The sequence below is a fragment of the Phodopus roborovskii genome, unplaced genomic scaffold (genome assembly GCF_943737965.1).
Source record: "Phodopus roborovskii unplaced genomic scaffold, PHOROB, whole genome shotgun sequence".
Lineage (NCBI taxonomy): Eukaryota > Metazoa > Chordata > Mammalia > Rodentia > Cricetidae > Phodopus > Phodopus roborovskii.
Genome location: NW_026126636.1, coordinates 15,065,420 through 15,080,368, shown reverse-complemented (window position 1 = coordinate 15,080,368; position 14,949 = coordinate 15,065,420). Strand labels below are relative to the sequence as shown.

Sequence of the window (14,949 nt, the reverse complement as noted above, 5' to 3'; positions counted from 1 at the left end):
CCATGCCATCTCTGAATGAATTTATAGGTTGGCCCAGAAATGGATTTCAGACTCAAAATGGTTAAACGTGTTGTGTGAACCACATCTTCCCCTGAAGCCCGAGGTCAGTGTTGAGGGGAAAGCTGTGAATCTTTCTGTTTAAAAGAAAAGAAATGTGCAAAAGTCCCATAGTGATTGGTGTCGGGGCTCGCCCACCACATCCTATGCATCGCAGTCACCCACTGGACTCAGTCCACAGACGCGGTAGAGCTTTGGCCTTGCCAGTGGCATGCTGTCAATCCTCGCTGCCCTACTCTGCATGGGTAAGTCCTTCATAAAAGGGGGATGGCATCAAGAGCAGGATTCGGGGAGACCTTATAGTGTTATTGTTGTTTCCCAGAGCTATGTCTGAGCCAGAGGATCAACACAGGAAAACGTAAGTCCTGCCTTGAGAGGCTCAGGGTCATTCTTAGGGGTTTATCTCAGAGGCCCATCTGAGAACACCCAGAGATAGCCAGCGAGCGGCAGGCATTCTGCTTCACTGGGATGGCCTCGAGCTGGTGACTGCGGGCGGGCAGTGGAGTCAGGTAATGGCTCACCTGGGACTTGTGCTTCTGGTTTGTTTGTCAGAGACTCTCCCGAAACCCATCATCTGGGCCAAACCTAGTAGCAGGGTCACAAAGGGAACCCCCGTGAACATCTGGTGCCAGGGGCCTCAGAGTGCTTCAGCGTACCAACTGTACTTTGAAGGAAGCTTTTTCGCCTTGGAGAAACCAAAGCCACGTACATCAGTGAGTAAAGCTAAGTTCTTCATCCCACAAATGACCTCAAACACTGCAGGGAGATACTACTGCTTCTATCAGAGCGGGGAGCTTCTGTCGGAACACAGCGAACTCCTGGTGCTGGTAGTTACTGGTGAGTGTCTTGGTTTTTAGATGTAGCGTCGCCTTGGTATGAATCAGGGGAGTGCCAGTGTTTGCAAATACCAAAATTAAAAAAAAAAAAAAAAAACTCTTTAAGCACCACACTGCTTATCTTGGCTGGAAATCAGGGGATGTTGTCCAATCATAGCCACATCCTATAAGGGTAAAACTTCAGAATCAGCTCTCTCTCCCTGCACATTAATGTGTCTTAGATCAAGACCTCTGAAAGATGTTTCTGTAATGGGTCACTGTGTGCTGGGGTATGACTAAGGACTGGTGGGCAAGAGAATCTAAGCTGGGTAGCAAGAGGTTGGCCCCTGATGGAGTTTCATCTGAAAACATAGCCACGTGCATGGTTCTCAAATGTAATCACGCTTGAAAAACACCTGGAGGCCTTGTAACAACACAGATCCCTCGCACACTGGCATTAGTCATGATAGTCAAAAGGTGGCTGGTTAGATGGCTCGTGAATAAGAGAGCTTGCTGTTCTCAAGCATGATAACCTGAATTCAATCCCCAGAAACCATATTAAAAAGTCATGTGAGTCTAGAACTGGGCAGGGAATGCCAACCCGATTTCAGGGCTTCATAGACACCAGCCTCGCTGTGGGTTGGGTGAGACTCTGTCTCAAGGGAATAAGATGAAGAGGGATAGAACAGGGCACCCACCTCCAGCCTCCACACATGGGCTACAGGTACACACACTTAAATACGCATAGGAACACACACAACACATACCACACACAATCACACCGAGGGAAAAATAGAGAAACGAAATAAATAAACCAGTAGCTGAAAGGAAGTAATAACAATAGCGTCTCTTAGTGAATAACTGGATGAACAAAATGTGGTATATCCATACAGTGGGATATTACTCTGTCTTGCAAAGGAAGAAATTTCTGGCACACATTATGATGCAGCTGAACCCTGAGGATTTTTTTTTTTTATTTACTGGTGAAGGTTTTCTTTATATATTTTTTCTTTTTTTATTTATTTATTTTTTATTTTACATATCAACCCCAGTTCCCTCTCCCTCCCTCCTTCATTCCCTCCCTCCCTTTTACCCCCTTTCTGCCCCCTCACATGCACCCTGACCACCCTCCCCTCCCATCCCCCACCCCAATTCCACATGTGCAATGCCATCCAGGTGGGGTCATGTAGATCTGTCAAGTCATTTGAAGTAGGGACTAGGACTTCTCTCCTGTCTCTAGATTAAGGCAGTTATCCCTCCACGGGGGATATGTTCACAAGGTCCTTTAGTGCACCAGGGATACATCCTGGCTCCACTGTCTGAGGTCCCTTAGACTGCTCAGTCCTTCTGGCTGAGACCCATATTCAGGGGTGCCTGAGTCAGTCCAATGCTGGATTCCTAGCTATCAGTCTGGGGGCCGTTAGCTCCTCCTTGTTCAGGTCAGCTCTCTCTGTGTGTTTCTGCAGGCTGGTCTTGTCCTCCCTCTCTGCATCTGGATTCTAGTTCAGCTCAGTGTTTAGTTGTGGGTGTTTGCTTCTGTTTCCAACAGGTACTAGATGAGAGCTCCATGATGGTGGATAAGTTAGTTGTTGATCTCACTATCCCGGAAGGGCATTTTTTATTTTTATTTTTTTAATTTATTTTTATTTTACATGTCGATCCCATTTCCCTCTTCCTTCCTCCCTCCCACCACCACCCTCATATCCCATTCCCCCCCCCCACTCCACAGGTAGGGTGATGCCTTCCAGGAGGGATCATCAAAATCTGTCAAGTCATTTGGAGTAGGGACTAGGTCCTCCCTCCTGTCTCTAGGCTAAGGGAGTATCCCTCCATGGGGAATGTGCTCCCAAAGTCCTTTCCTGCACCAGGGATACATCCTGGCTCCACTGTCACAGGTCCCTTAGACTGCCCAGGCCTTCTGACTGAGACCCAAGTTCAGGGGGTCTGAGTTGATCCAATGCTGGTTTCCCAGCTATCAGTCTGGGGGTTCATGAGCTCCTCCTTGTTCAGGTCAGCTGTCTCTGTAGGTTTCTGTAGCCTGGTCTTGACCCCTTTTCTTATCACTCCTCCTTCTACAACTGGATTCCAGGAATTCAGCTTAGTGTTTAGCTGTAACCCTGAGGATGTTAAGAAAATGGAGACTAACCGGTCACAGAAGGACAAATAATGTCTGATTGCACTTAATTGAGTTACCTGGAATAGTGCAATTCATAGAGACAAAAAAAAAATGTAGAAGGATAGTTGCCAGATCTTGGGAAGGCAGAAAGGGCATTATTTAATAGTTTAAAGGTTTCTGGTTTTGAGAAGAAAACATTCTAGAAGTGAAGGCTACTAATGGTTTGTAGCAGTGTCATATGTTTAATGACTCTGAACAAGTATGTGCAAGTTCATGTGTGAAGAGGGGTGTGTGTGTGCATGTGTGTGTGCACGCACATGTGTGCTTGTGTGCATGTGTGCACATGTGTGTGTGTGTGTGTGTGTGTGTGTGCCTGTGCATGTGAGTGCATGCGTGTGTGTGCATGTGAAAGCCAGAGGACAATCTCAGGTGTCATTTTCCAGGAGCTGTTCACCTGAGTTATCTTGTTGGGATCTGGAACTCACCACGTACATGCACTAGGTCGGGTGACCAACAAATCTCCCTATCCCTGCCTGTCTGGCAGTGGCATCACAGTCATACACCACCATGCCTGATTTCTGTGTGTATACTACAGATCAAACCCAGACCCAAGGATCAAACTCAGGGCTTTACCAACTGAGCCACCTTCCCAGCTCCCTCCTCCAAGGAAAAGAGATATCTTTAGGGCAGGAGAAAGCCCAGGAGGCCTCTACCCTACACTAAAGCCAACCTAAGGAATGACGACACCAGGAGAAAGTCTTAGCCAGCAAAGAGCACACCAATCTGTTAGCCCGTGTGCAATGGTCCACTCCGAAAACATACAAACAAGTAATAGTATACAGACTGAACAGGTTGTACTCATGTATTTAGGAATGTGTGTGTGTGTGTGTGTGTGTTTATATGTATTTATATACAGATATGTAACAACAATTAATTTAAAAAGTATACCACAAATCTGAAAGTGAGCAAGGATGTTTTGGAGAGAGAGCAGGGACAGGGAGATGGTATGATCATATTATAATCTCAAAAATAAATACTAATTTTTTTATGCATATAGAGTATTTTTTATTTAATTTTATATAACAAAGTCCAATTAAATGAAAACAAACATTTATACACAATATTTGGGAATTTGGTAGTTTGGAAAGAATAAATACTAATTTTTAAAATGTAAAAGTCTATCCTGTCCCTGGGTTTCTGATATTCCAGGTAGGAACAAAACATATTCAGCCTTCTAAGTGACAGTAGTGGTTTGGGTCCTGAGGACCAAGCTCGGAGCCATAGGTAGAGATGCAGAAGCTAGGCCCAAATTCCTTAGTCGTGAAGGAAAATGGATCTATCTGTGACAAGCACGCATAAGGAGCCCAGATTCCAAAGAGTGATGTCTGGTCACAGAGGAAGAGAAGAAGACTGAGGAATTGGGGATGTGACAATGTTCTGTATTTATCAGCCCTGCTTCTCCCACAGGTATGTATGACACGCCCAACCTCAGCGTTCATCCAGGGCCTGATGTAACCTTGGGGGAGAATGTGACCTTCTCCTGCCTTCTGGAAGGTGGGACAAGCAAGTTCTTTCTTCTCAAGGAGGAGAGAACCCAACCATGTCCAGCAAGGACATGGGAACAAGAAAGCAGAGTTCCCCATGGGCCCTATGACCAGAGCCCACAGAGGGACATACAGATGTTTTGGCTCTTACAACCACCATGCATGGTCTTTCCCCAGTGAGCCTGTGACACTACTCATCCCAGGTAAGGATATTCTCACCTGTATCTTAAGCACAGTTCCAGAGGATACCCTTGACAGTGATTTTCAAAAGATAGCAAAGAGTTCTCCGCTTCTTGGAGATCCAACTAGCCACTCAGGAATACCAGAGGGGCAGAGACAGGTGAAGGAATAAAGGATACAGGAGGAGACCTAAAATCCTTTTTAAAATTGTTTTCTATTTCTAGGAGATGAGGGGAACACCGGCCTTGTACCCACAGACCCTACTTCTTCTCTTGGTGAGTCACTTCCAAACCCACCAGAAGGGAGCTGGGCAATTAGCTACTGGTAAAGCACTTACACTGAGGACCCAAGTCAGAACCACAGCACCCATGTAAAATCCAGGCATGGTAACCTATGCCTGTAATCCTGGTGCTAGGGAGAGAGAGGGAGAGGGAAACCCTGGTGCTCAATGGCAAGCCAGTCCAGTTGAATCAATGATTTCAAGGTTTAGTAAAAGACTCTGTCTCAAAAATTAAGATGGAGAGGATTTGCAAAAGGCATCCAATGTTGACCTCTGACCTATATGCATACCTATATGCATATAACCTATATGCATGAGTGCACACACACACACACACACACACACACACACACACACCATAGGAAAGATCAAATGACACTAAAAATGTGTTATTTACTCATAACATTCCTTTAATCCACAGTACCTTCTAGCAGCTGTTGCAGAGTCGGTCAGCCAAACACCCTTACCTTTAGAGAGAAGCTTATATCCCAGCAATAAAAAACAAACCAACAGTCAAGTCAAAAAGGATAAATGTTTTATCTATAGCATAAAGGGGAAGCATTGATGTAGGAAAAGATAATGCATTAAATTGGTCAGGAGGGAAGGCAGAAATATGAAAGATGGTTTCCCAGAGTGGGAAGCATCTGAGATTAAAACAACAACAACAACTGGGCAAATACTTGGAGGTACAGATGGAAAGAGATCCATAGACATGTAAACACAGCTTCAGGAAGGAAGGTGAACTGAATGATATGGAACTGTAGTGAGGCCACTGGGGTGAAAACAGCTGTGTGGGCTAGTTTAACTTCAGTTTTCAAATTTGTATTAATTCTTTGAGAATTTCATACAATGTTTTGATCATATTCAAACCCTCACTACACAATTGTTTCTGGTTGTCTTCCCACCAACCTGGTCCCAGAGCCATGACAGCCCCAAATAACACACAGAGACAATGTATTAGATATAAAGCTGTTGACCTGTTACTAGCATCTTATTGGCTAGTGCTGTCTTAAATATTAACCCATTTCTATCCATCTGAGTATTTCTACATGGTCTTTGCTTACTGGAGAGAGGATCTGGAGTTCTGTTCTCTTGGTCCTACATATTGAATACTACTACCTATCCCCGAATCTTCCTTGTCTCCTAGTCCCGCCTATCTTGCTCTCCTATTGGCCAACAAGGCTTTGTTCATTAACCAATAAGAGAAACATATTTACAGAATGACATCCCCCATCACACAATTTTTGTGGCTTCTTTAGAAAAAAAAAAAAACTCATTAAACACAATTTGTGCTCTCCATATCTCTTGGTTGTGTAACCTTCCACAAGAGTATGGTCAATCTACAAGGGAACAAAAACATAAAAGAATCTATTCTTCCTCCACCAGCAGCCATCAAATGCCAACGGTTCCTCATCCAGGGATGGGGCTTCACACATACCTCCTCTCTCCAGGTTGGGATTTGATCTAGCTTGAGCTTGTACAGGTCTTACGAATGGTAACATCATACTTATGAGTTTGTATGTGCACATCCCCTGTTGTGGTCAGAAGAAGCTAGTTCACTGCAGTCATCCCCCACCTCTGGCTCTTGAAGTCTTTCCACCACACCCCTTCCACAATAATCCCTAATCCTTGGGAAGAGGAGTGTGATAAAGCTCATTCACGGTAAAGCATTCCACCTTGAGCAACTACAGGCCTCCATTACAGTAATTCTCCAGTGAGAATTAAATTTCTGATGCTGTGATAAGACACCCTGCCTAAAAAGCAAATGGAAAATGAAAAGGTTGATTTGGTCATCTCTTAGAGGAAGTCATGGCAAGAACTCAGGCAGCTAGTTACATTACATCCACAGCCAAGCACAGAGAAAAACAAATACATCCATGCTACTTATTTCTGCTCTTGTCAAGTGTCCTCCTGTTCTACATTCATACACCCCTGCCCAGGGAATGGTGACATGTTGCTGGAGATTTTTGTCCCACCAGACCAGGCTTCCCTTGAGCCCCAAATAAGCACACAAATGCTATATTAGTTATAAAACTGTTGGCCAATGGCTAGGTCTTCCTATTAACCCACTTCTATTAATCTAGATATTTCCACATGACCTTATCTTACCAGAGAAGGATCCATACCTGTTACTCCTTCCTCTGCTACACGGCATCTCTTTGAGTTACCTCTCTGCCTACCTTTCCCAGAATTCTCCTTGTCTCCTAGTCCCGCCTATCTTCCTGCCTTTATTAGCCAAACAGTGTTTTATTCTTCAACCAATAAGATAACCATACATACAGAAGGGCATCCCCCATCAGCGACATCCATAATAGACTGGATCTTCATACATCAAATAGTAATTAAAGCAATCCCACACAGACATGCCCACAGGCCAAACTGATCTAAATAATTTCCCACTGGAACTCCCTTTTCAGAGAATTCTACATCATGGCAAATTGACATTTAAAACAGAGCATCACAGAAGTGATGATGGGGATGGGGGCAGCTTGCTCCAGACAGTGAAGGAAATGCTGTTTGTGGATTTGTCTTCATGTGAGAAGGAAATTATATTGGATGAGTGAGGAGCATAAGGCTTCCCCAGAGTTACTGTCTGCCATGAAGACATCTCTATTAGTACAATGGGTGAATCCACACTTGAGTACATCCATCTCTTTACTAGTCTGCTCTATTGCCAATATGAAGCCCCTAGGACTTGGAATTCTGGGTGGGAACCAATGTTGGAAAGCCATAGGATGCCATGGGGCATATAGGGAAAAAGAACTGTTTCAAAGGAAGAATCCAGCACCTGTTCATTCATCCCTTCGTCTTTTCCTTATCCTCAGTTTACTGGGAGGACAACCTTCCTACCAAAGAATCAGGATTACAGAAGGGTAAGTGAACATCGAGAAGCACAGACTCTGGGGAAAGGTGATGGGTAAAGCAGGAATGTCAAAGAGAAAGAGGGGTGGGTGTAGCCTCTGTCAGCAGCCACTCTGTCTTCTGACTCCAGGCTCTGCCCTCTGGGATCATACAACCCAAAATCTCATTCGGATTGGTCTGGCATGCATAGTCCTGACGGCTCTAATATGTCTTTTGGCTGAAGACTGGCTCAGTAGGAAGAGGGATAAAGAGGGGAACAACAGATCAGCAAGTTGGGAATGCAGAAGAAGACTGAGTCTGCAATGCTCTCTTGAAGAGGAACAAAAGGATGCGATTTCTATGGGGGGACTGAAGGCAATTCCTGGACCTGGGGCCATATGAGCTCTATTCTGCCCCCTGGAGGAAGGAAGTGGTCATTGCAGGAATAAAGGGGTAGTGTCACCAAGTTTAGCAAAGCATTCTAAAGGGCATGGTGAGATGAAGCCTACAGTTTCTACTGTAGACAGATTCTTGATGTCTCTGTTAAGCTTTAAGTACTTTAATGCTTATTTACCCCAAGCTATACTTTTAACCACTCTTGTCTTTCCATTAACATTTAGCAAGATTTAAAGAAAATATTCTATCATCTATTCTTCTTTGTGAGTCTAACGCCCTATATGTAACTTATCTTTAATCCTAACTAAGGAAAACTATAACCATAACTTTCTGTCTTCAGCTCCTTCAAAGACCACAGAAGGATAATATATAAACTCTAGAAATGACAGAGACAACTCGCCTGGTCAGTCACCTGAAGTTCTTCTGTAATGTTCCATCTTCAGCCTATAGGCCATAGTGTGTCTGGCAGACTCCTCAGCAAAGCAGGAAAGTTTAAACTGTCCACCTGCCCTGGAAGTTTGTTAGTCATTTTTCTCTGTGTCCTGTAGACTGTCTGGCAGACTCTTCCATGAAGCAGGAACCCTGTAGCAAATAAGGATTCCAGAAGGAGTAGGGAGGAGATTCAAGATGGAGGATGGAGAGAGAAGAACCTGGGGCCTCTCTCCTGTAAGATAAGACCACGTGGAAATACTTAGATTAATAGAAATGGGTTAATATTTAAAACAGAGATAGCTGATAAGTAACTGACCAACAGCTTTATAGCTAAAAAAAAATCCTAAAACTCATCATGGATTCCAACAAGCCAAGCTAAAACCAAAACAGAGTCATACATGCTAAGATTGTAGATGCATATGTTAAAACAAATAAATCTAGATTCCTATGAGAGCAAACACAATTACTTGTAATTTGTTTCTCCCATTACTATCTCTTGTCTTTCCCCCTCTCAAGTCCCCTTTGGCTTTCATGACTCTTTAATGTTTGACAGCCACATAAAACAGACTCTTGGGACATTAGCACTGTGAAATGACACCCACCCTGGCATGGACAAGTCTAACTGCAATCAAAATTGCAAACAACTGGTGTGGCTAGGAACCGCATACAGCTGGAGTAGAGGTCAGTCTCTGCCTATCCTTTCCTAGATAGAAATTCCTCAGGGACAGAACTGATTCCCAGGGGCCAATCACGGAGCTCCGTTGGGAAGGCAACCTTATAAGAGTGTTTCCCCACACCTATGCAGGGAGCCTGCGTAGACGCTGGCTTTGGAGAGATGAGCCACAGTCCATTGACTATTTACTCTTCTGGGGAGTGTCTCTGTGGCTTCCTCCTCCCCTTACATGACTATTTGGATGCCTTTCCAGGAAAAACTTATTAGACATGGGGTTTGAACTCAATTTTGATTCTTTGAAGCAGGTTCTCATGTAGCCAAGCCTGGCCTTCAACTTGCTCTATAGCTAAGGATGTCTTTGAACTGACCCCCCTGCCTCTAGCTCTAGCATGCTGACATTACAAGCTTGTTCCTGTACTCAAGCATTTTGTGCATGCTAGGCAAGCACTTGGCCGACTATTGGGAAATGTAAGTACTTGTCCCTTACAGCTCTCTTCCTCCCTACCCAGCTGTAGAACTCCCATGCTCTCAAGGTTGATCAAACAAAGTTGTTCTCCTAACTTTCAGGTGTGCAGTGTCCATGCCTTGACCCAAGGTGTGGGTGGTGCATGATTTCCTCCTATGCTTAGCCCATTCCCTGGCTTGAGTATATAAGCCCATTACTCTGTAATAAATGGCAGCAACTTCTTCACTCTTCGTGGTGGTCTATTAAGTGTTTCAATCCTGACACCCTCCGCCAAGCTCAGTACTCTGGCTGGGCAGGCGCTTCAGCCACCTAAATCTCATCCCCCAGTGCTCAGAACTTCTCTGTGCAAACGTTGTAGTGGACTTGGAGAAGACATCCCCAACAACTCCTTCCGTGACTTGCAACAGCTTTTCCTTCACTGGAACCCAGGTCCAGAATATTCTGTGTTTCAGAGACTCAGAAACAGGTGTGGTGTTGAGCATAGCAAGAGTGTGGTGCCAGGGGATCTTTCTGTTCTCTGGGGCATTTGGAGCACACAGATAACAAAACTGCAATACCTGAGCCTACCAGCTGTCAGGCCAAGCAGTGGGTTGAGTTTGGAAACACCGTGGTTTTGTCCTGAGAGACACCTCTCCTGTTTCCTTCCTCACCCCCTATTTTTGGGTCTTGCTGTAGTCGAATCCTCAACGCAATCCTCCTGACTCAGCCTCTTGAGTACTGGGCTTACAGACAAGATCCACCATGCCTGGCTAAGCATCCCCCTTTAACAAATGGCATCAATCACACTTTGTTTATAGAGGTGATGTAATATCTTAAGGTATTATAGTTCAGCCTCAGGATTAAATCTGTGATGATATGTGCCAGTCACTGTTGCATAAGATTTACGTTTGTGTCCTGGATGCATGTGTTATCCTCTCTGTCATTCAATGCATTTCCAAATCAGGCCTCCTTAAACACTGAGACTCATTTAAGCAAGGGTAACTTTCCACTTAACTTGCATGCATTTGACTCACCTGGGCACAGCAGCCAGCACTAAGCATGGCCTAGGTAACAGGTGTAATTTACCCAACCACCCCAGAAGGATTCCTCAGGAGGCCAACACCGGGAGCTGACCTTCTTCCCCACAGCCTTTCAACCGCCAATTAACACAGGAGAGGAGAAATGGGGGTGTCCTTACAGCCTGGAAGTCTCAGTGAATTTTCACACCAACTCAAGTCTGAACCAGGAACCTCTGCATGGCGCACACAGATACCCTTTGCTGTACCCAGTACACACTCACACACCCTTGCATAGCCACCTTTGTTTTTCTGTAGTATTTTGGCAGCAAAGGCATTTGGCATTCCAGGACAAGGGACAGGGACAGAGAACAAAGTTAGGAACCTAGTCAAAAGGCAAAGAAGGACCTCCTCCCGTACGCCGTAGAGAAGATCATTAAGTTGATGGTCTATGGGGTACAAAATTCCAGTTATTTAGGGTGAGAACGTCCTGGGGCCCATTGTATTGTGTAGTAATTACAATTACTATATGGAACTTCTCTTTCAATGTGATCGTTAAAATGTATTTTAAAGGTTCTTATCACAAAATTTTAACTGCTCACAATGGAAAAAATTAGTTGTCGCCAAAAGAGTCTCGCTGGGTATAAAAACCTCACTTAAGGTCAGGCCCCATGTCTAGTAGTAGACGGTCAACACAAAGTAAACTCCAGATACTTTGGTAGGTTTTAGTTTGCTTTTAGTTTGTTTTGTTTTTACTTGCAGGTCTTTTGCTTATAGACTATGGTTTCTGGTTTGTGTTTTTTTAATGAGATTTCTGTGTTCCTAATGTGCCTGTCTCTGCATCTATGTGTCTCTTATACATTTTATTTGGCTTTGTTTGTTTCTTCCTATTCTGGTTTCAGTTTTATTTTACATTAATCTTCATCTTTTTATTTCATTTTGAAAGTGCTGGCTTCTTTTCTAATGAGAGAGAGAAAGGAAGGGTATGGATTTGGGTAGGTTGGGAGGTAGGAAGAATCCGGGAGGAGTTGGGAGAGGAGAAACCATGATAAGAATATATTTCATGGGAAATCAAATTTCCATTTTCAAAAGATACTTAAAATATACCTGGAATATTCTTACCACAAAACTACTTCGAGGTCATGGGTGTGTTCAGCAATTTGGTTGTAACATTTCAGTTTATATGTATATTCAACCCCATTATCCAACATGAATATTACCTTTTTGATAATTGCTTCTCAGCAGAGCTGAGGGGAAATGAATAAAATAATGAAAGGTGCATATTTAATGTGAACAAGTCAATGGACTTGGAGGTAAGTATATGCACCCTCAAACCATCCTGTTCTGTGGTTACTCACTCCAGATTCCAGGAAGTTCCTCCACAAGGCTTGTTAAATGCCTTTAGGGATGACCTTGTGTGCCTCTGTCGCTCATACCATGGAACATCACATGCTGTGTAACACTTTGGTCAGTGGTGGGACACATAGGATGGTGATCACATAAGGAAAGTCCCTCTCAGATGACACCAGAGGCATCTTAACATAGCAGTGTGAAGAGTACCCCACGTGCTAGAGGCGGTTCTGCTACAAGTAAATCCATCATGCTGCTAGTAGAATTAAAGTATAGAATGCACAGTGCCATGTCACTTGGTCATGAATTTATCATGCGATTCGTTTTATCCCTGAAGTATATGCCTTCTACCTAGAAAGGGGTGTGCTCTGGCATAAGTAAACCCACATGTCCATGTGTACAGAGGTGTGGTTGCAGAAGCCATAGGTCAGTGCCTATTGTCTTCAGTTGCTCTCAACCTTATTCCTTTGTTTTTACTTACTGTTCTCATTTTCTTTACTTCTAGAGAATTTCTTATATTTTGGTTGCATCCTACCCTCTCACCCAAACTTCTCCCAGGTCCATCTGCCCTTCCTTACACACTCAAATTATGCCCTTCTTTTAAACAATCAACTACAGTTTGTGCTGCCCACATACTCTTAAGTATATGGCCTCCAGGAGCTCTGCCTGGGTATGGTAGCAAATGTAGAAGACGGAGGTAGGAAGATCAGAAATTCAAAGCCATCCCTAGATACATAGCAAGTTTGAGGCTAGCATAGGCTAACAAGACCCAGTATGCTGGGGTAGGGGATTTAACGTAGTGTGTAAAACCCTTGCTATGCCAACATTAGGACTTTAGTCCTAATGTTTGAATCTCCAATACACACATAAAAGCCCTATGGCATACAGGTTTATAGCGCTAGTACTTGGGGATGGAGTCAGGAAGATCCAGGAAGATTGCTGGCCAGCCACTTTCCACTTAAACCAAAATGTTGATCTCCAGGGCATCAGTGAGAGAATCCTGACTCAAAGAGCAAGATAGTGGGGGGATGGACGGACAGCTAAAGGCACTTGATGCTCTTGCACGGAACTCAGGTTTTTGTTTTCAGCACCCACATGGTACTCACAATCATCTGTAACTTCAGTTCCAGGAATCTAATGCCCAATTCTGAGCTCCCACAGGCACCACTCACAGATGTGGTTCACATGCATACATGTACACAAAACAATAAAATAAACTAGGGTGGGGGCAGAATAGTAAACAATTGATTGAGAAAGACATCCCTATGGCAACCTCTGACCTCTGTATGCAGACACAAGAGTGTAGTCCACCAACACACGAATGGGCATGTATGCATGCATGTACCATATATTAAAATAAAATGTATAATGTCAATATGCAATTCTATCTTGTACCATAGTATAAAAGTGACCCATAAGACATTTAAGGCATGTGGGAGTGCAGACTTGTACAGCTGTAGTGGAAATAAGTATGACAATTTCTCAGAAAAATGGGAATCAACCTACCTCAAGACCCTGTAATAGCACTGTTGGGCATATACCTGAACGAGGCACACTCACACCACAAGGACATTTGTTCAACTATATTCATGTCAACATTATTCACAATAGCCAAATATTGAAAACAACCTAGATGCCCCTCACCTAGAATGGATAAAGAAAAGGTGGTATATTTACACAATGAAGTACTACACAGTGGTAAGAAATAATGATATCCTAAAATTCTCAGGAAGTGAACAGAACTAGAGAAAAAAACATTCTGATTGAGGTAACCCAAAACCAGAAAGACAAATATAATATGTACTCACTCATAAATGAATATCAGACATAAAGCAAAGATACCCAGCCTACAGTCCACAACCCTAGAGAAGCTTGAAACAGAAACAGATGGAGAAATCCACAACTAACAATTGGGCCAAGCTCCTGGCGTACAATCAAAGTGAGGGAGGAGCGATAATATTCACAAAGGAGTCAAGACCATGATGGTGAAGCACACAGAATCAGCTGGCTCAAGCCAATGAGAGATCAATGACTCGGGTCTGACAAATGGGGAACCTGCAAAAGACTGAACTAGATCCCCTTAATATAGGTGACAATGGTGTGACTGGGACAGTGTATGAGGCCACTGGAGGTGGGTCCAAGATCTAACACTAATTGCACAAACTGACTTATTGGAGCCCATCCTATATGGAGAGATACCTTGCCCAACCTAGACACAGGGGTGTGGGGGTCGATGGGTGCCTTGGTCCTGCCTCAAAGAGATGATGGGACAGACTTAGTAGACTTCCTAGGGGAGGCCACACCCTCTCTAAGGAGCAGATAGAAGAAAAGAGGAATGGAGGGAGCAGGAGGAGAGGGGAGAGGGGAAACTGGGATTGGAATGTAAAAAACTAATTAATTTTTAAAATTAAACACTTTGTCCTAATGTGGGGTCTATAAACCACCCTTGGTGTATGAGCCATGTCTGTGTCCTGTCTGTCCAGAGGCAGTCTTTATTCCTCTAGGGTAAATATGCCTCCCCCCCCCCCCGCTCCCTTGCTCCCTTCCCCCTCCCCCTTGTCTCCGTCTTGGTCTCTTATTCCCTGCCCTCTGTCCCTGAGGAGCAAATAAAACTTTCTGTGCTGAGAACTTGGGTTTGGGGTGTCCTGAGCTGATAACAATCTCTCTCAACTCCTCCCCACTTTCTTTGCTGATTCTTTTATTTTTGGAGACGGGGCCCACAGGCTGAGTGGCTGAATTAGTGTTGTGGGTTGGCATCTTGACTGTTAATCTCGAAATGCCTATATCACTGGTGGTTTCCTTCA

The 14,949-nt window shown here is 44.0% G+C and overlaps 1 protein-coding gene across 1 annotated transcript; it reads left to right on the top strand.

Annotated features, from left to right (window-relative positions):
- Positions 1 to 233: 233 nt before the first annotated feature.
- Positions 234 to 9,275, top strand: LOC127238420 (natural cytotoxicity triggering receptor 1-like). The gene is given in 8 exon segments (XM_051207032.1): positions 234 to 302; positions 380 to 415; positions 610 to 894; positions 4,456 to 4,574; positions 4,576 to 4,735; positions 4,937 to 4,987; positions 7,818 to 7,865; positions 7,985 to 9,275. Coding segments are annotated over 8 exon segments (984 nt in total). The 5' UTR covers positions 234 to 268; the 3' UTR covers positions 8,236 to 9,275.
- The last annotated feature ends 5,674 nt before the right edge of the window (positions 9,276 to 14,949 follow it).